General features: G+C 48.3%; 1 protein-coding gene across 2 annotated transcripts in view; it reads right to left on the bottom strand.

Annotated features, from left to right (window-relative positions):
• The window catches only part of SIM1 (SIM bHLH transcription factor 1), a 58,042-nt gene that overhangs the window by 25,551 nt on the left and 11,669 nt on the right, over positions 1–20,822 (bottom strand). For both annotated transcript variants that reach the window (XM_079971640.1, XM_079971641.1), the window contains exons 2-7: positions 10,976–11,058; positions 9,538–9,627; positions 7,169–7,277; positions 6,980–7,065; positions 3,004–3,203; positions 2,784–2,890 (exon numbers count right to left, since the gene is read on the bottom strand). In XM_079971640.1, the coding sequence (XP_079827766.1) occupies positions 2,784–2,890; positions 3,004–3,203; positions 6,980–7,065; positions 7,169–7,277; positions 9,538–9,627; positions 10,976–11,058 (675 nt within the window). The remainder of the gene's footprint in view (positions 1–2,783; positions 2,891–3,003; positions 3,204–6,979; positions 7,066–7,168; positions 7,278–9,537; positions 9,628–10,975; positions 11,059–20,822) is intronic.

Genomic DNA, 20,822 nt, shown 5'->3' with positions numbered 1-20,822 from the left:
AGCACAATCAATCATTAACAGCAAAAGTCAGTCTACTTCCCAGCCAGGGTGTCAATCAAATTTAAAATGAGTCTCTGGCATGTGATTATTATGTTACAGGAGTTCACAAGTGTCAGCAGTTAGATTAAAAGGCATTCTTATGGTCTCTAGTGAAAATGCCTTTTCCTGGCAGTCATGAGAGAGACTAAAGGCTTTGTAGTGTCTACACTACTAAAGAGTTCAGCTGTCATGACCTCCTTCTCTGTCAAACATCAACATAGCAATTCTGAAAGCAGACTGAACTACAGTTCTATACACACTTACCTGGGAGTAAGACCCACTGAACTTAATGGGAATTACTTCTGAGCAGTCATAAAAGATTGTACTGTAAAGCTTCCTAACTATGAATTACCAAACTTTAACTAACAAATTTGACACTATCTTTGTAATGCAGATATTGAGAGCTCACCCTTGTCCCAAATTTGGTTAAATATATTAGAATTTAGACTGAACACTCAAAACCTGAGACTCAAAATTAACAAAATATTTTGCAAGCCTGCCTTTACCATGTTTGCTTAAATGTCTCATTGTTTTCAGTGGTGCTTTCAAGTCAGTGCATGTAGAATGACAGCAATTAAAAGTGCAACACACATTTAAAGCTATAGACTTATAGATTTAATTAGGATGGGTCCCAAAAGCTGTGGACCACAAACCAAAACAACCAGGATTAATTGGAGTTAAGACTTTTATGTTGCATTCATATGGCCAGAGGTAATAGAATACATCAGACCTCCTCAGAGAGGATGATCCCCAATCAGATCTTTGATCCCCTAACACTGCAGTGCAGGGCAGCTCAGGAGCATGCCACGGGAAGATCTAGAAGGTTCTAATGCTGTACCAGCCACACCCCTGCCATCCCACCTACAACAAGCCCAAGATAAATTTATGTCCACTGAACTGTCATAAACCAATCCCCTTTCATCACCTCTCCCAAACTGGGAGTTGTGTGTGTCTAGAAAAGGGCATAGGATTGCACCATTAAACTGCATTCTATGCCCACTTACCTGGGAGAAAACCTCACTGAACTCAGTTGGATTCCCTTCTTTGTGGAAACGTGTAGGATTGTGCTATTAAAGTGACACAAAACCCCAGTCCTTCCTGTGCAGTGTCTCCAACTTAAGAACAATTTCGCGATCACTTCTATTTAGTCTGAAGTCTGTAGTAGCAGCTAGGGCTAACCCTTTGTGTGTTTTGGAAAGACATTACCCACCTTTAACAGTACCCACTTTCCTCAGCAGGAAGATGTAGTTACAGAATACCTTTCGCCAGCTGAATTTCTGTCTCTATCACAATTGCGGTATGTATTACAGTTACAAGCACAGAGCTAGGAAAGAGCAAACCAAGCAGCAAGCCGGTTTAAGCAGTGATGAGGATCTGCTCTGGAAAAGTGCATTCCAAGCCACTAACATCAGATGATTCTTTGAAGCCCTGCCCTAAATTAAAACGAACCTTATAGGATTCACACCCTTGTAAATATAATTAGAATCAGGGACCAACACACCAAAAGAGAGAACCCAAAATTAAAGGTTGGCAGGGAGGTAGTATGGATTTCCCATCAAAATCACTTAACAAAAATTTTAAAAATAGCAATTGATTTGAAGACTAAACCCAAAGTGTTCTACTGTTAAGAGGTTGCATTTCCACTCATACCAGGCTTGAGAGGCGATTCCTCACAGCCCTTTCTCAAACCATGTCATTTATTCAAGCCAAATCTATTCCATCACCCACCATTAACACATCATAAAGCAGTTCAGCAGAAGGCATGAGGGAAGTGCATATCCTTTGTTGCTTTCTAAAAATAAACCTTCTAGAGGGGTGGAGTTGGGTCTCTTATTACCTTAATAGGCCTGAGATTATTTTGGAGTTAAGGAATGACATGGGAAAATTCATCTACACATCCCACCCCCTCCTACACAAAAGTCAAGTTGATTATCCATGAAGCACATCTATTCCTTTAGCTTTCAGTATAATTGAGCACTTTCTTTTTGCCATAGTGGTGGGGTGACCAACGCAAAAGAGGACCAGGGCCCCTGTGCCTTACCATCACAGTGCAGGAGAGGGGCTTTCAACAGGTATGGTTTGCAAGACGGAATCCCCAATTTCTGCAAGATGATGACAATGTGCAGGAACCCTGGTCCTCTTGGAGTCAGCTGGAATCTCAACCCCTAATCCCAAACACATCATGCCTTCAAACTATGAAAGAAAAGATACCTTTTTGTCAAGTGGAGTGCAAACCGTCCCATCGTGTGCTTAAGGCAGGCATAGGCAAACTCGGCCCTCCAGATGTTTTGGAACTACAACTCCCATCATCCCTGACCACTGGTCCTGTTAGCTAGGGTTGATGGGAGTTGTAGTCCCAAAACATCTGGAGGGCCGAGTTTGCCTATGCCTGGCTTATGGTTAAAGGGCTGCGGTGGAGACAATTTTGCTTTGTGTTGGAGACTTTTCCTTCCTGGGGTCTTATTTCAATTGAATGGTGCTTTGGGGAAATGTTTCAATCGTGCTGCCTACTCTTTCTTTCGCCCGGCTCCCAGCAGCTACCGCAATCCTATGCATGCTTGTCCCCCATGAACTCAGCACGACTTCCATCAAGCCTGATTAGGATCGCACGCAGCTACGTGGAAATACCCAAGTAAGACAGCCCACCAGCCAGCCCACTTTGACTTAGGAGTAAGGCCCAGGGAACTCAGCGCGACCTGCCTAGGCGAGGGGCTTCAAGCGTGCTAAGAGGAGAGGCTCCTTACGCAGGTGATGAGCGCAGCGCAAATGGAAAGTGTCGCAGCCGTGGACGTGGTGGTAAAGCGTCTTCTCGATCAGGTCCTGAGGCTCGTAACCGGTCAGCTCGGCTACCCTGCCAGGAAAGAGAGAGACACAGAGAAAGAGAGAGAAAGCCGGTCGGTTGCTTTGATTTGGCACGTCGGTGCTGTTCGGGCGAGGGGAGAGGAAGCCCCGACGCCGACCTACCGGGAATCGAGGAAAATGAGCTTCATATCCAGGCTGGCCCGGAACATGAACATATTGCTGTGCAGCTTGATCTCCGTCACGGCGCTGGGGGGCAGGGAATGGCCGACCGCCACCAGGCCGACGTTTTGGTAGCAGCCGTCGAAGGGAGACATGTCCAGGCTGTACTGGCGGATCTTCAGGTAGCCGCTGCAGTGAATGACCTGTTGGGGAGACACAGAGATCCGCTCAAGTCGAGAGGGCTGTTCGGGTTGCCCTTCGTGGTCAGCGATCTGCGAAACAGCTCGCGCGCAAACAGAAAACTCTCCGGGGCGGAGACTGTCAAACAGTAAACCCGCGAAAGAGGGAGTGTGGGAGCCCCACTCGACACCACGGATGTGCCTCAATGTAGTAAACGCGCAGAGGATCACGCGTCTGGTCTCCCCTCCCCTCCTTTTCGGTCCCTGTTAATCGTCTGGTTGGGACTACAGCGCCAAGGGTTGATTTTGCGCGCCTGAAGGGGCCACGGCGGCCAGGCAGGACTTTGTTTATCACTTTACAACCGATGCTTCTCAGGGAAATAAGCTTGCGCGCTCTCTTGTGTCTATTTGCAGGCCGCTTTTCCGGGTCCCCATTTAGTTGGTCATAAGGAGCGTGCCAGCCTCGGAATGATCTTTTCTTTCTTCTTCTGGATCAACGCGCTACTCCCTCTCAGTCATCCGAATGACGTTCACCTGCCACTCATCTTCCTCTGTGATCAAGTGGGGTGCCTTCATCCTTCAACCAACCCGCAATTACGAGGCTTATTATCTACACCTATTGACTCTCAGCAGAACGTGAGAACAGTGTAAACTTAAATGTATTGCGTTTGAGATCTGTGCAGGGCGATTCCCCCCCCCTTTAATTGCCTCTGGGGAGAGGTCAATATTCATAGGATTGGGGTGCGCGCTTTCACGTGTTTCTGAGGAAGTGAATTTGTTCACTGGGGCTCACTCCCAGATAAACGTGGATAGGACTAAAGCCTTGGGCTGCAGTCCTATGCCCACTTACCTGGGTGTAAGCTCCACCAAACTCAGTGGGACTTAGTTCTGAGTAGACAGACGCACTGTGGACTCTCTCACCCAACTTGGTCGCGTGGTTTATTTGCGATGACAAAATCTATTACTACATCTCTCTGCGTGTGCCCGATATAGATCGGCTGGCAAAACACTTGGAATTACTGGAGAGTCAGTAGGACGGAGTCTCAGGGCGATTGCTTGGCAGCCTCCCTTTGAATTACGTGGGCTACCTTGCAGCCGGAGGGGCAGTTAGTTCTCAAGCTTCTCAAGAAAGGCGTCCTCGACAGAATTAGGCACAGTCCGGAAGCAAGTAAAATATCGGAAAACAGGCCTTTCCTCCTTCGGAAACTACGCAATTATTCACACAACTAAATTCCCCGCAGTCGAATATTATGCACGTGATTTAGTGCTCAACAGACTTGCCCCAAACTAAGTTAGCCCCGAAATTAAAGGAGTTTTCTTCCAGAAAACACAAGGCTCTTGGAAAACACTGCAATAGCAATCCTAACCATGCCTACTCATAAGTAAATCCTATTGAATTCAGTGGGGGTTACTCTCAGGAGTGAATATTGCAGCTCAACAAGGTAAGCTGCTGCGTTATGACAGATGGGCACTCTGAGGTCTCTTAAAGCACCTCCCTAGGGGGTTAAACCACAGAGCCTAGCGCTTGCCGATCAGAAGGTCAGCGGTTCAAATCCCCACAACGGGGTGAGCTCCCGTTGCTCGGTCCCTGCTCCTGCCAACCTAGCAGTTTGAAAGCACCTCAAAGTGCAAGTAGATAAATAGGTACCACTCCGGCGGGAAGGTAAACAGTGTTTCTGTGCACTGCTCTGGTTCGCCAGAAGTGGCTTAGTCATGCTGGCCACATGACCCGGAAGCTGTACGCTGGCTTCCTCGGCCAATAAAGCGAGATGAGCACTGCAACCCCAGAGTCGGCCATGACTGGACCTCATGGTCAGGGGTCCCTTTACCTTTTAGGCATATCTACTTGGGGGAAAGTTCACTGGGATTTGTTCCTAGAAAGCCGTGTATATGATTGCAGACTTCAGCAAGCCAACACAAAAAAGTCTGTAGGAGAGCAAGGAGGAAGCGCCACCACTGATGTCACCAGAGAGGCGATGGCGTCATCTCCTAGGATGCTGTTGGCCAACCCTCTGTCTGTAAAATAAGCTTTCTTCAGAGAGAAACCCATCCACTAAGCAGAGGAAGAGAGAGGTGACATCAGCATATGGGGCTAAAGGGTAAACTGGCACCCTTTTTGTTGGAAAATTCCAAAGCCCCTTTTTTGTGGTCAACCAAAATGTTAAGCCATCATGAGCAAGCGGTGGAGTCCTCCTGAACTCTTCCTGAGGCTGAATTTTAAAAAGCTGGCATGGTAACTGAAGCCATAATGTCCTCGTTGGTCAACTGGGGTATGGCTATGTGGAGTTATCATGAAGTGCGCCTGCACTTCAGAAGGTATCACTTCGCCACTGAAAGTATGTAAGGTAAAGGTAAAAGGTAAAGGACCCCTGCACAGTTAAGTCCAGTCAAAGGTGACTTTGGGTTGCAGCGCTCATCTCGCTTTCAGGCCGAGGGAGCTGACGTTTGTCCACAGTCATCTTTCCGGGTCATGTAGCCAGCATGACTAAACCACTTCTAGTGATGGAAGTCAGAGCGCACCAAAACACCATTTACCTTCCTGCTGCAGTGGTACCTATTTATCTACTTGCACAGGCGTGCTTTCAAACTGCTAGGTTAGCAGGAGCTGGGGCAGAGCAACGGGAACTCACCCCGTTGCCTGGATTCAAACCGCGACCTTCCTATCAGCAAGCCCAAGAGGCTCAGTGGTTTAGACCTGAAGCAAGCCAACAACCAGATCCTAAATATGTTTACTCTGAAATGCCTTCCACTGACAGCACTAACCTGGACTTTGGCAACTTAGTTGGGAGTAAGTGCCATTGACCTCACTGGAGCTTAAAGGTAAAGCGACTCCTGACCATTAGGTCCAGTTGTGACCGACTCTGGGGTTGCGGCGCTCATCTCGCTTTATTGGCCGAGGGAGCCGGCGTACAGCTTCTGGGTCATGTGGCCAGCATGACTAAGCTGCTTCTGGCAAACCAGAGCAGCGCACGGAAACGTCGTTTACCTTCCCACTGGAGCGGTACCAATTTATCTACTTGCACTTTGAGGTGCTTTTGAACTGCTAGGTTGGCAGGAGCTGGGACCGAGCAGTGGGAGCTCACCCCGTCGCGGGGATTTGAACCGCTGACCTTCTGATCGGCAAGTCCTAGGCTCTGTGGTTTAACCCACAGCGCCACCCACGTCCCTACAGCCCCCCAAAATCTCCAGGCCCAGAACACTTACAGTAAATGCCTATGTGCATTTACTTGGACTTAGTCTATAGTAAGCTGGTCAGCATAACTACATAAGAAGAGCCTGCTGGATCAGGCCGGTGACCCATCTGGTCCAGCATCCAGTTCTCACTGTGGCCCCCTAGGTGCCTGTGGGAAACTTGCAAGCAGGGCCCGCGCACAAGAGCACTCTCCCCTTCTGCCATTTCTAGCCTTATTTTCTCTATGCAGAGGATTTGCACAGACTTTAAGTCTTACCGAAAGCAATTACTGGGATTTTGAGGGACTTACTCCCAAATATGCAGAGGATTGCTGGCTCACGGAATAATCCTATGCCTGTTTACCCAGAGGTGAGTCCCGCTGCGTGGGGCTTTCTCCCAAACAAGTACACAAGGAATCTCAGCCTTCACAGGGAAATGGGTGGGACTGGCTGCCAAGTAAATGCGCTTCAAATCGAGGTGGAAACACGCAGTGCTACACAGCTCCAACTGGTCCCGATTACTGTATTCCTATCAGTGAAGGTTTCAAAGCACCTTTGTCTTTGTACTCAAGTCCGGGCACAAACAGTTCTTCGCTGTGCCGCTAGTTGGTGCTCGTAAGTCCACCTACCTTGTAGCCTCCGCAAGTCAGCCCGGCGTTCCTCTTGGCCAAGACGCATTTCATCCTTAGGAAGAAGGAGCGCTCGATCTCATACTCTAGTAAACAAGGGGGCACAATGCGCATGTCAGGGAAGAGGCTGCTCTCTGCCACCGGCCACTACCTTCCTTCCCACCCGCTGCTTTACTCGGTGAACTTTACCCTGAACGAAATGGGAATGGTACGGCTGGTGGGCGGTGAGGACGGCGGTCATCTCGTCGTGGTCGGCTGGGTGGATGTACTCGTAAATGCTGTTGCCTGTCAGCTCAACCTGCAAGAGGGAGTCATCGGGGGCAGGGGAAAGAAAACAATAGAATTGTAGAGTTGGAAGGAACCCAATGGGTCTTTCTTTCCATCGATGATGACACAACGTGCCCCCATTCTATGCCCAGTGTGATCTCAGCCACCTTCAGCCCATTAAAAGCCACTCGATGGAATTGAGCCGCTTCTCTCTTCGGGTTCTGGTCTGGAAACTGAAGCACCCAGGAAGCGTGGGATGTAAACACAGGAGCAGTCAATGACAACATTCCTAGAATGTACATGTTAGAACATGGGGAGGGATGTCAGTCCAGCAAGCAGGTAAACTTCCTGGGACGGACTTCCTCCGCATGTGACCAGAGGTGGGTGTGGCCTCACCTGTGCAGGTAAATGATAAAAGCACAGGGCAGGCAGCCATATCTCTCTCTCTGCCATCTTCCTTCGATGAGGAAACATCTACGGATGCTCTCTTGGCTCCCAGCCAAGAGAGGAGATAAGGACTATCTTGCTACAAGATAGATTCTGAATGTATGTAACCTTTTTAAAGCTGTCTGCCTTCTGGGATCACATTGTGAACAGAACGTGAGTAAACTCTTTTATACTTTTATGAAGACTGTGTCGTGTCTTGTATTTTAAGAGGAAACAAAGGGGAAATTACCAGAGTAATTATTATAGAGGTTCTAGCAAACCTGTGCAGCCGTTACCGTTGTGAACTTAAAGGGGAATGTCTATAAACTCTGCTGATATTTTGGGAACTTGTTAGCACAAGTTGGATAAGGATATAATTAGTCAATATATCCTCTCCTGCACCCCAGAACATTCCCACAGGAAGGACGTTGATTCACGCCATGAAAAGGAACAAGGCTCTTCGAATTAGATGGACAGTTCAGGTTCACTTGCAAAATGGCATCTGGACCAAGCAATAGGATACCTTAACCCAATAATGGGGTGGCCCTGTCCAGCCGTTGTGGGACTCCAGTTCCCATAAGCCCCAACCAGCATGGCCATTGGACAGGGATGATGGGAGCTGGAGTTCAGCAACTCTTGGGTGGCCACAGATTCCACATCCAGCCTTGGACCTAAGGCTGAGCACACCCCCACTGAAGGAAAATTTATTTCTGAGTAAACATGCACAAGACTGGCAGCAAATAAGAGGCATGGTTGCCAATCCTCAGCAGGTTTGCTGTGCCTTTAAATGTGACTAGAAATTGAACAGGTGAAGCTTTGCCTAAGCTGTAAAGGGAAATATTGTTAATTGAATGTATATTCCACTCTTTCTCTTGAAGGAGCCCAGGATGCAAGATGGGTCAACGCTTCACCTCCTTGTCATCACAGAATTCATCATGCACAGGAGCTCAGCCAATCTTCTGAACAGAGATTTCTGGAATTGTACTATGGGCGTGCCAGCGGTAGCATAGCATGGGGGGGCCACAGGAGCAGTTGCCCCAGGCACAAAATTGTTAAGGATGTAAAATTTCAACACCCGGTGCTGCCTCAATATAGTTGCATGCTTCTTTTGCTAGGCTCCATTGGCAACAGCTTCTCCATGTGAACCAGGAAGTGACCTCTCCAGACAACTGAACAACTCTTCTTATCTCTGTGGCTGCAAACTCCTAGACACTGTTAAACAGTTGAATGTGCATGCGTACTCCATCCATTTCCCTCCCACCCACCCCTCCTCATGGCCCTGGGTGCTGGCAACCCACACTATGCCACTGAGTGCCAGCATGCCCCAGGTCTATTCAATTACGGTAAACACTATGTGAGTGTTTAATGGAATGGACTTCCAGCGCAACGGAAATATTGGCTAAGCTCCAGTCCTGTTCATGATCCTCTGCAGTGAATTGCCACTGAACCCAGTGAGGCTTCCCAAAAAGTACATCACCCTGAGATCTGTGGATGAAGGGTGGTATACAAATTTAATTAATAAATAAGTACATTTAGGATCAGGCTGTTAGGATTGCACTGAAGTCATCGTCAATGGGACTTGAAAGCACCACCCTGTGCATGTTGACTCAGAAGTACATCTTACTGAGTTTGAAAGGATGTGCTTAAAAACACTCCTCCAAATGAATGGGACTGACTAGTAAATGGGGCTAGGATTTGCACTAGCCAACAGGCTTGGCTTCACCTGCCTTGCTTGCCAAAAGCAGTGGAGGTGAAGTGTTCATGTCTTGCAAATGAGGTTCCTGGCCTTGAATGTTGCTCATCAAACTGGCTCCCCCCTCCCTCTTTGCCTGGATCCTGTGCATGCCTGCACATTCATAGCATACCTGTGACAAACCCAAATGAACAGAGGCTGTTTCAGAGATGTACATGATCTTGCCATCCGGAGCTACCACAAATATGAAACCGTCCAAAGTCTGCAAGGAAAGGGGCAGAAAAGAGCTGTGTGTCAAGTCTGATTTATGAGATGTTGGTCCTCACCAACCCTTCTTTGCTCTCTCCTCCAGGCCTTAACAAGTGAGGAGTGAGGAGCAGCCTCGACTTTCAGGCTGCAATCCTTATACACACTTACCTGGGAGTAAGTACCACTGAACTCAGTGGGGCTTACCTGTGAATAGAAATGTATAGGATTGCACTGTCAGAGACAAAAATGGTTTGATAATGAGTGTGAAATACAAAAGACAGGCCTTCATTCAATTGCCATCACAGTTAAAAATCTGATCCTAAATCCACAATCATCCTTGTCCCCAGGGAACCCTTTTCCTGTATTTAGGCTGATGGGATTTGCATGGGGAGAAAGTGGACAAGGAGAAGAACCAAATTTCCTAGACTGTCTTTCTGACCCAACTGTGTAGACTGTATACCTTCCTTCTGATGTGATACTCTCAGAGTTGCTGACCTCACTTCCCACTTCCTCCTCCTTGTTGGTCCCACCTTGGGAGGAGGAGACACCTTCAGTTTCTCCCCCCCCCCTCAAGGGGGTCTCTCATCTCCAAGCTCTCTTTCAGAGAATCTCCCATTAACCAACAGTTCACAGGACTCTTTGGGGAATATATAGCAGTAGATATCTGACTTCAGCTTGTAGTGTAGATATAAACTCACTCCCTGATTCAGAACCCTCAGCGGAATTGAAACTATCCTACTGATTTTAAATGGAATCAGAATATCTCAGTCGTGCATTGATTCAAACGTTGCTGACGTCGCCCGTACCCGTACAATTATTCTGGACGATATGGTTTTGCGTTATATAAAAACACATAATAATCATTAACAGCCTTCCAGTATCTCCGGCGATCATATGAGACAGATTATTTGCCTTGCCCCTTTAAACCACGATTGTCTTCTCGGAAAGTGTCCAGAATCCCAGGCGAAGGACCTTTTCTGTCACCTGCTCCCTGGCACTATTAAACTGGCAATGACAGGGACCGAAATGTGACCCCTCCCTCCCGCAAATCCTGAAACAGACTTGCCATAGGCCCACTACTGAAGTCAACGCGACGTTTCCTCTTATTTATCAGGGAGAGAAAGAAAGGACATTTTACATGGCTGGGATCCTACAGATCTGCAGGTCGCTTCTCAGGGGACCGTTTCGATCGCCTGCAAACCTTGAGTCTGGTTCAGGAACTCGTAGGAAAGAGCATCAAGCCCGTGTTTGTCTTCTATCACGAGCCTTCTATAGCCTTCCTTCCCAGTCTGCCGCTATCTCGTTTGGGTTGCCCGGGCTCTCCCTACAAAACCTTACGGAGCTGCATTCCGGACTAGTACCTGCAAAAGGTGAGATCCCAACTCGCGCCCGACGTTGTCCAAAGGGCTGGTTCGACTCGCGTGGCCCCAGGCTTCTCCAAGTCCTGTGGAGACATCGCCGCGTTATTCGAGATCTTCGGATGAAGGGCGGTATACGAATTTATTAAATAATAGTAATAATAAAAGAGAGGCAGGGCAGCAGGGTCCTATTGCCTGATCTGGCAATGAGCGGTATATATTAATTAAATAAGAATAATTATTCTGTGGTTTCTACCTGACAGTACAAGGGGATGGGGAGGGGTTACGAATAATGAAACTATAAAGATTTTTTTTTTCTTCTACTTTCCAGCTCGGTTGCGCTTCCATTGACTGGACTTCAGACGTTCCAACCTGAAACCACTTCCTTGAATGATAATTCGATTGAAATAAATGCGGGTTTATGTTTTTCTGGATTAAGTATAACAACCTCTCCTCTGACTCGTGGCCTGGAATGCTTTTGCTTCTCGAATCATTGAAATCCTACCAACTGGCTCTCTGGAAAAAAATCTTCCCACATTCATACATCCGTTTCACACACAACGAACCAATTTCTGGTACCCAGAAACTAGTTTTTCTGCCAGAAATGTGGAGAACAACTAAACCCATTCCCTTTGGAGGGCCCTGGAAAGAGAGAAATGCCGTGGAAACGAACATAACGCTCAGCTTAGCCACAACTATTCTGTTCAATGTTTAAAAAACATCAAACTGGGTGTGAACAAGCAGCCAGCTCCTGTAAACACACAAATCGTCGTGTGGCCATTCAGCTCTCCGAATAAAATAAAAGAATAAAAGCAAAAGCGGTTATTATAGTTAATAACCTCGTCGCGTCTTTTTTGCAGATTTCAAATGGAGGAAATTTTATTTGGGAAGCGAAGGGCTGCTCCCCAGCCACGAAGGAAGCCTTGAAATTTCCCCTTCTCTTCTCTGGGCGTTAGTCCTGTCTCTGGAAGGAACGTTATTCGGAAGGAAAGTCATAGGATCGACTTACAAATCCCAATTAAAAACCTGGGGCTGCATGTGGTCTGAGAGCGTCTCCTCGTGAATTAATTCCCCCACCTCCACCCCACTTTTCCTCCCCCCAATGGTCTCTTCCAGTCCCCCTGTGTCGGGAACTGTTCCCTCTAGTGGGAAGGAGACCGGCCTCCGCCTCAAGCGGCGGTAGAACCAGGCAGATGATCCGAAAAGCCTCCTGGAACAACGCTTAAACGTCGCCTGCGTGTAGAAAAGGACATGAATGTGTGTGTGGAATCGCGGTTTTTTTTCTTTGTCTGCAAAGCCCTTGTTCCTGGCATTCCTCCTTATCTCCCCTCCCTCCTCCTTGTTGTCTTTTCCCGACAATACTTCTGAAACGGCTGCAGCTCCAGCTTTAAATTGAAACCATTGGATTGGACCCGCGGTGCCAGGCACAGTTTATGCCAAACCAGCTAGTGGTCACAATCATCAACAACCTCAAGTAGAACCTGTGCGCTGTGGATCCGGGGTGCTTTGCTAAACTAAGACACACATGAGCTCGAAGTGCCACTGGAATTACTGAGAGGATGCGGGTATCAAAGGAGGGAGGGAAGGGGTCCAAGGGCGTGGTGGCTCAGCTGCGTTGTGGATCGCATACAACCCCGGACACGCCTCCTCTGCTGCTCATTCAGATTCTCTCGCGCCTGGATTCCAACGCACGTTTCCTTGCAAGTGCCCTCGATGCCGCCTCATCCCATTACACCCCCTAAGTGGGCTTAGAATGGGAAGCAAGCGGCCCAAGAGCCGCCTCTTGTTGTTGATGCAGCTAAATCCCGCTAACGATCGCGCCCGCGCTACGCAAACACCGGGCCTTCTTCGCGCAAGCCTTCGCCCTTCCCCTTTCTTCGCCTCCCCCCTCCGGCCCACTCTTCTGCCAGAGAGCCTCCCACCCGTTTCCAGGGACTCGCTCGCGTTCACAAGCGCGTGAAAACTCGTGAAAGCGACCGAGCCTGAAGAAACGCGAGGGCAGAAGCTGAGCTAGCTAACAATTGTGGCAGGCGCTCATATAAGATGGCATTTTATACGTTCAGTGCTTTAGCAGTGGTGCTGTAAAACACTGGAGAGGATCCGCCCCGGACTCAGACCTGTCTACAACTCGGTTAAACCAAAGAGCGCTTGAATCTAAGCCGATTGGCTGCACATTCAGAGCAATTCCTCTGTGAAGGTTACTCCCAGGTAGAAGTGCTCAGCACAATACTAGCCACGTTGACTCCTGAGTCAGTCCCACTGTATCCAAGTGGGACTCAATTCCCAGGAACGTGTGCGTTGGATTTACGCCTTAGATCTATAATTTACACGCCCGTGATTTACACATGTACATATACACACGTCAGCGGACCATACATCCAGATGTTCAAGGTCAGGGGGTAAGCCGCCTAAAAACCTGAGCCGTGAAAATCAAGTCGTTTGGCCTTTATAGGTTATTTTTGCTTTCTCTCTCTCTCTCTCTCTCTCTCTCTCTGTCTCTCTCTCTCTCTCTCACGGCCCCCCAACTGGGAGCAGTCAGCTCTGGGCATGTTTACTCAAAAGCAAGCCCAATCGAATCCAATGGAATTGACTCCCAAGTAAGTGGGATACAGCCGAAGTCCCTAGAGCCCAGCGATTATTCAAAGCTAAGCCCGAGGGCAATCGAAGTCGTATTTCACTTTGCCAAAAAGACCGAGGACGGTGCCAACGAAGGGGAAAGCGGACCTGGAGCCACCCCATTCAGATTTTCCCGGAATCCACTCGGCCGCCTCGCCGGCCTAGCCTTGGACTCGCCAAATGGAACAGGACAGGCGAGTCCTAGCCGGAGTTCACCTGTAGCATATCTAGACTGCCTCTTCTGTTCTAATAGCAACCATGGCATGAAACTTCTAGCCATAGGAGCCAGATCCTAGGAACTTAGGTCCCTTCGCCCCCCCCCCCAAATAAAATATTTGAGGGGGCAGGCTCCTCCCGCAAGTTGATGGGCAGTGCCATTCACATAGTGTGCGTGTGCCGCGTCTTGTGATTGCGTGGGGCGGGGCTTACTTGCCCCTCCCCCCCTAATATTTTATTCAGGTTGGCACCTCTGCTTCTAGCATAGGTCTTTCCAGCTCTATATGGTCCATAAGGACCGGCATCGACTGCCTACATCTTGACAGCAGTGTTTCCAGCTGTTCCTTTTGTAACCGTTCCATTATAGTATTGTGATGGTTTTGTTTGGTTTTAACATTGTGTTTTCTATTGCTGTACCCAGCCCTGGGACCTCCAGGTGACGGGCAGGTAAGAAATGGTACCGATAAATAAAACAAAACACCTGAAGCTTCCATAGTGTGAACCCGGAATCTTCATCAGACTTTCCGGTAGAAGTCCGGGGCCCCACAGAGCGAGATGAACAGGAGGACTCCCAAAACTGAGCCGGGTTGTCTCACCGCATTTGATATGAGCAAAGCTGGATCCATTATGAAGTAAATCTTTAAGGGGAGCATTAATTCCAGAGTCTAAAACGACCTAACTGAACTTTCTGCATGCTAATTGCGCCCTCCGATTCCTCTAACAGTGAACGCGCACAGGGGCATCGGACCCTCTGTGCCTGACTTGAGGAGGTCTTCTTGAATTCCGTAACAAGGTACGTGTCCAGCTCTTCTCTCTCCCGACTTCATGTCTGTTGGGACACGCCTAATGGCTGGGGATCTCGCGCAGGTGGCCCAGGTGCGCAAGAAGGCAGGACGCTGAACCTTTCGTAGTGGCTCAGAAGCGGTAAGGCTAGCAGATGCGTGATTTACCGCACCAAGCCCTCCGCTCTTGTCTTCTGCAGAACTTTTAAATGTCTAGGAGCCGGGTGCTACACACACGCACGCACGCTTTGCCAACACCAAATATTGGGAGGACGAGAACACCCCTTTCTAAATCCCACCTGGCCGCCTACACGTGGGAATCAGACTTGGGGGAGTGGGGGCGACGACGGAAGTGGCTGGCAGGGAAGGCTCCAAGCTGATCCTTGCTCGGAAGTAAAGTTCAGCGTGGCTCAAGGAAGCTTCCTGAATCCCGGGGCGCCTAGAATGACTGGATTGATGCGCATTTGGAAACGCCTGTCCTTGGATTCAGTGGCGCTCCCTCCCGAGGGTTTCAGCCTGGAAGTCCAAATCCGTGCGTGTTTGCTTCCTTTAGAAGGGAGTCCCCTGTGGCTCAAGTCCCCTGTGTGCCTAAGTTGTTGATTGGTTTTTTTTATTATAAGAAAGGCTTGACTTTCAGTGATGGAGCCTCGAGAGTTTATGCGCTCTCTCAGTGCCACGATTAAGCGAAAGGGCGTGGCTATCCAGCTACATTCAGATAGACGTAGCTGCCGCCTTAAATGAATACTGGATCGTCTGTTTTTTAAAAACAACAACAACAACCAACTCCTGAAGGGTTCTTTTCTCTTCTTCGGGAAACTGAACGTACTGTACAGAAGCCTGACTGGCCGAGTGAAGCGAGAAGGTCTCAGACATTCACGGGTTCCTTTCGTTTCGATGTGTTTATTAAGAAGAATTAAGAATTAAGAAGAAAGACGTAAAGACTTTTTTTTTGGGGGGGGGAGCTGCCTGGATGTGCAGATCTACAGAAACGTATTAAGGAGGTCTGGATTTAAACAAGCAACGGGAGTAACGCTGTCTGTGTGCATACACAGAAACACACCTGTCGACTCACGAGACCCTCTGTGGGCGACCCGAACGTTCCCATTCCAGCCTCTGCGCTTTTCCCAGTTGCTGATTAATCCGAATGCAAAAGCGCGGGGGGGGAATAGAGGGGGGCCTCCTATGTCTCTTAGGCTACTAAAAGTGGAGCAGCAGATCCTGCCCCGGCGGGTTAATGAATAGCCTGCCTGCATTACAGGTTAACTTTTGGGCAGAACGCACAATTCTATTCTCTCCCGCCTCCCCGCCCTGCTCTGCAGCTCTTTTGCTCCTGTTCCGGGTGAACTCCTCCCTCCAGCCGAGCCAAGTTAATATTTTCTAAACAAGCGCTTTGCTCGCCCTTGCGAGCACTTCTCTTCCAAACTGAGCCACGTGAGATTTAGGAGGGGGGCAGGGAGCGAGAGCCTTCTACTGGCCAGATGTCTCCATCCTTTCCCATGAATGACTGGCCGCCATCTGACCGTTCTCCAATCCTTTGGTCTCTGGGATTCCTTAAAACCTCGCCGCGGTGGTGGGTGGGCGACTTTCAGCTTTTTCAATCCACAAGCCAGGCGAGGTGGAGGGCGTCGAGGCTGCTGTCTTATCCGCTTATTGAGAGAAGCCGCCCCACTGAGCTCAAGGAGACTTAGTTGCCAGTGTATTGTAAGTCACTCTGAGTTACCTTGGTAAAGAGGTGACCAACAAATTTAATTGACGGGTGGTGATGGTGGTGATAGACTTGCACTGCGACTCAAGCTGAGTAACACTGACATCTCAAACTGACTGATCTCCCCTAGTTGCTCCGGTCTAAAACGTCCCATTGATTCAATAGCACTTCAATAGCGCTACAGGAACACCGGGATCCTATGAGCGTCTACTCAGAAGTGAATCCCGCAGAATCAAAGGAGACAGAGGCCAAGGAGAGAGTGGATAGGCTTGCCCCCTAAGTGCGTTTGGATCACAATCTTGTGGCCGGAGATGTTCACCCGGAAGTTGCAGCGCAATCCTAATCGCGACTACTCAGAAGCAAGCCGTTGTCAGTTTAGTTTTTCCCCTACCCTGCACCCCCTCTCTTCCTCTGAAATGAACAACATTTTAACCCACGAATCCTAAAATATTTATCGTAATGTCAGTTCCTTTGGAATCAAGCTTGGACTTAATTCGAAACGTTTCAACTAAGTCTTCCGCTTGCATTTATTGCGCGTTAAGACACGCTGAGTTAAAAGGGGGTACTAAAAAACTGCAGCTTCAGATACATTATAGTTCGGTATCTTTTATTTTTAAAGTATTCCCCCCGCCCCGATTTTAACGTTGAGTAAAGTTGCTTGGGGTGCACTTGACCTACCGCAGCCAATCCCCACCCCTTCAAATACTGTAGTCTGATTGCATTTTCTTCTTCTTTTTAAAAAGTGAGAAACCCAGATCCTCTCCCCCTCTCTCTTTGCCTTTGGGATTAGGTTAGTCAGGAGATGTAAAGGTTTCTTCTTGCAATTTGGAGAGCCTCGCTGAAGCAGAGGAAGAAGAAGAAGGAGCGAGAATTGGAAGAGATGAAGAAGGAGCTTGGAATCTGAAGGGGGGATTTTCCCGGCTAAAGTGGTGGAAGATAAAAAGGGAAAACATAATCTATTTTGGAAGATTTCCAAGCTACGCTACATTAACCTTCCTAGGTAAAAAAAAGGGGGGAGGGAATCTCCGTTCCGCGCTTCGCCAAGCCTGGTTTATCATATTTACATAAGTAGCCTTAAGAAGTGGGTGGGATGTATCTATTATGGCTCTAACGAGCTCACATTTCGCTTGAAAAGCCGGGCGAAGTTCCACTGCTGCTTTCCTCCCGATTCTGTTTGAAGGCAGACTCCTCTCCCCGCCCCCCCGCCCCCTGCTCGCCTGCATCTTTCCCATCATCCCACCCCCGGATTACCTTCACGGCCTGCCTACCGAGGCTTTGTGATTTCTGGAAATGAGATTTCGATTTCTAAAACAAGAAACCAATTAGTAACCAAATGAGGCGGAGGAGAGCCACACCAATTGACCTAATCCCACAGGCACCGTTGACTAGGCAGGCGGGAGGACGGCGAACAGCCACCCCTCCTGCCCCCTCCAGAGGCGACCAGGCAGCTGCCGGCATCGCTGGCCGGACGACGAGCATCGATCGCGCATGGGGGAGAGCAGCGCGGAGTGGGGCAGGAGGATGGCGTTTTTTGAACCACTTCTCCTCTGGCCCGAGGGTCGTCTTCTGATCTCTGAACCCTCGAGACGGAATTTCGATCCGGATTAAGAATGCCTCTGAGCTGCCATCCTAGGCGCTCTCCACTTCCAGTGGCACAATCTTGCTCAAAAGTGTGGGCTACTAGGGAGGGCTTGCGTGGAGATGCGTCGCCGCCGCCTTCTTTTTTTTTTTTTGCGTTTGGTCCGGGTGAAGCTGACAGAAACCGATTCGATAAAGCACACACCATTGTGCTGGTTTGTGCAAGGCAAACTAAGAAAGTCTCTCTCTCTCTTTCTTTCCCATTCCCTTCCCTCTCTCCTCTTCCCAAGTCGCTCACCGGCGCGCGGCCATTAATATTCAGAACTCGGGTTTCTTGCAACCTGCCTACTGCTCGAGCTGTTGCACCGAAGGCAGAGAAACTACATTAGGAAGCAGCCTCTGCGGAGAATAAAAAGACAAGGGGAAATCTTTTCAAAGTAGACAAGGTGCGCGCTGCAGGCAAGGTGTGCAGAACTAAAAGGGGCCTCCGCAGAATGGATCTCTTCTAGTCCGAATGGTTTCTCTCCTCCCCCCCCCCGCCCCCGCAACCCACCCGATCTAAGATTCCTCACTCGGATTCGTGTGCTTACAGTATGACAGTGGAAGAACAAACACAGTTCTAGGGAAAGCCAGCCCCAGCCCAGGGAGAGAAGAGAGGACATCTGTAATCAAGGCCAAGTGTTTGGGCTCGCCTCTCCTCACTCACCCAGCGGGATTCCACTAGTTACAAATAAATAATGGGAAAGAGTTCATTTAACAGGAACTTAAACCTGTTTTTAAAAAACCCATATAAGATTATTGTTATTTTTTCCAATGTCTGTATCATTTTGGTTTTAGCAAACGAAAATAACCACATGTCTATTATTAAAGTTACAAACTGAATATAAAAGGCTTCCCTATATTATTACATTTACTTCTATTATAATGAATCACTAACACCCAGAAAACATTTTCTGCTGTGTTTGCAACTTCAAGAATGCAGTTCCATGCAGCAGGTAAATCTATGAGGAAACCGCTACAATAGGGACAGTAACATTAAAAGCTGAGAAAACACCTATGCAGGTGTAGGGGAAACTGTAGACCATTGCTGTACTACTACTAAAAATTACTAAAAGTCTGCTACAACATTAGTGTCCTTGTAGTAGCAGCATTGCCCATATTTCTCACTGCAGTATTTTCCAGTAATAATAGCTGATAGCATTATTTATTTTTATTATTTTATTATGAAATGGTTTGTGTTGCCTTCTACAACCTGCCCCACAGCAGGAGGGATATAAGAAGCAAAACAAGCTTTTAGTCTTATTCATACCAGAGGAATCTTCTTAGGATCTGGGAGAATCTTACTTGCCCCACACCAATCCAACATATATTGTCTGTGTGCAATGCTAACGTTAACAAATATTGTGATCTGGATTTTATCTGCCTCTGTTCCACAGTTTCCCACCTATCCTGAGGGATTCTGATCTGGATTTCGGGAATCAACCACAAAATCTGCTTTCCTTTTGTAGTCATCCAGAACAGATTTGCTGTGCACCCAGTGCCCTAAAAAGCCTAACAAAGGCCACCTACCCAGTCAGCAGCTGTGGGGAAATTTGAATTGGCTCATCATTTCACCGCCACCTCCACACTTCTTATTCCAAGGCAATTCGTCGCAAAGTAGACAAAATGGGTCTTGTTCCCAGGTAAGTGGGCATAATGACTGCAGTCGGAAACTCAGAAATTAGCTCTACAGATTTAAGTTGAGGCCTACTCTCAAGTAATAACATATAGAAAGCTGCAACTTAAAACCCCACCCATAACCCTGTTAAGCCCAACTACTGCAGGAAGTGTTGAGACGCAACACAGCTTGCCTATGGGTTGTTGGCTTTGCATGGGAAAGAGAAGAGTAGATAGAAGAATCTGCAAGCGTGTCCTTCGACCTGTGCTGACATTCCTTCAGCTGCTGGAGGGAAACTCTTAGCGCTGCTGACCTAATTTCCTGCTCCTTCATCCTCAGCTTGGGAGAGGAGACATCTTTGTAGGCCTCTCCCGCTGAGAACAAAGAGCAAGCATGGCTCTTTGTGCATCGCCACCTCAGATAAGCGCGATGAACGTTCCCATCAAACTTCCTTTACTAAAAGTAGCTTTATTACTTTCCCAATTCGGCGTCTCTCTGAGCCCGCATCTCAAGTTAAAGTGCGCTTCTCCAAACGGGACTCGGTGTCCAATTCAGCTTTTGCTGGTGCATTCAAAACTCCAAATGCCACCCACTGCCAGATTAAAGAACTGGTTTAGGCGGGGTCCTTAACCCATGGGTTGGAAGGGGCAGCAAGTATCATTGAACCCAGTACTTCGGAAAGGTGGGTTAGTGGCTCCATTCAGAAATGCTGGGAAAGGGGACATGGAGAAGCTCCACTCTGTCGCTGCACTTCACACTCCCAGGTGGATCATTCGAAAAAGAGGTGGTGGTCGGACGCATGGTAAACGCATTCGGAAACCTGGAGCGAAGGGTTTGAGCGAAGGCTTTTGATCACTCCCCCTGCGAGAAAGTCCTAATGGCCTCAGGGAGACTAACTTCCTCGTAAGCATACAGTAGCACCGATAGGCTGCGATCCTATGCATGCTTTTCTGGAAGAAAAGCCCATTGGAGGGGGGGGGCTTATACATGTCAAGGATTGCTCTGAACGTTATTTTTTCAGGACCCCAACCCCCCAAAATATTCCGATCTGCAAATGTGATTTTCTGCTTTGGGTTGTTTCTATATCCAGTGACCTTTTAAAGGGTTATTGAAGAATCAGGCTAATATCGAACATGTCTAATACTGTAGTGTATTTGTTTGTATTCAAAGCGCGTCCCGTACACATTCTTACAACAACACCGTAAGGCAGGCCAGTACCACAGTCCTCATATATTTCAGCCTAGAGCCTTTGTGTTACCTTTGTGTCAACGCTCTGTATTATACCTAGCCAGAATC

Source organism: Podarcis cretensis (assembly GCF_951804945.1).
Source record: "Podarcis cretensis genome assembly, chromosome: 3".
In the NCBI taxonomy this organism is placed as follows: domain Eukaryota; kingdom Metazoa; phylum Chordata; class Lepidosauria; order Squamata; family Lacertidae; genus Podarcis; species Podarcis cretensis.
This window is presented reverse-complemented; position numbering and strand designations above follow the sequence as displayed.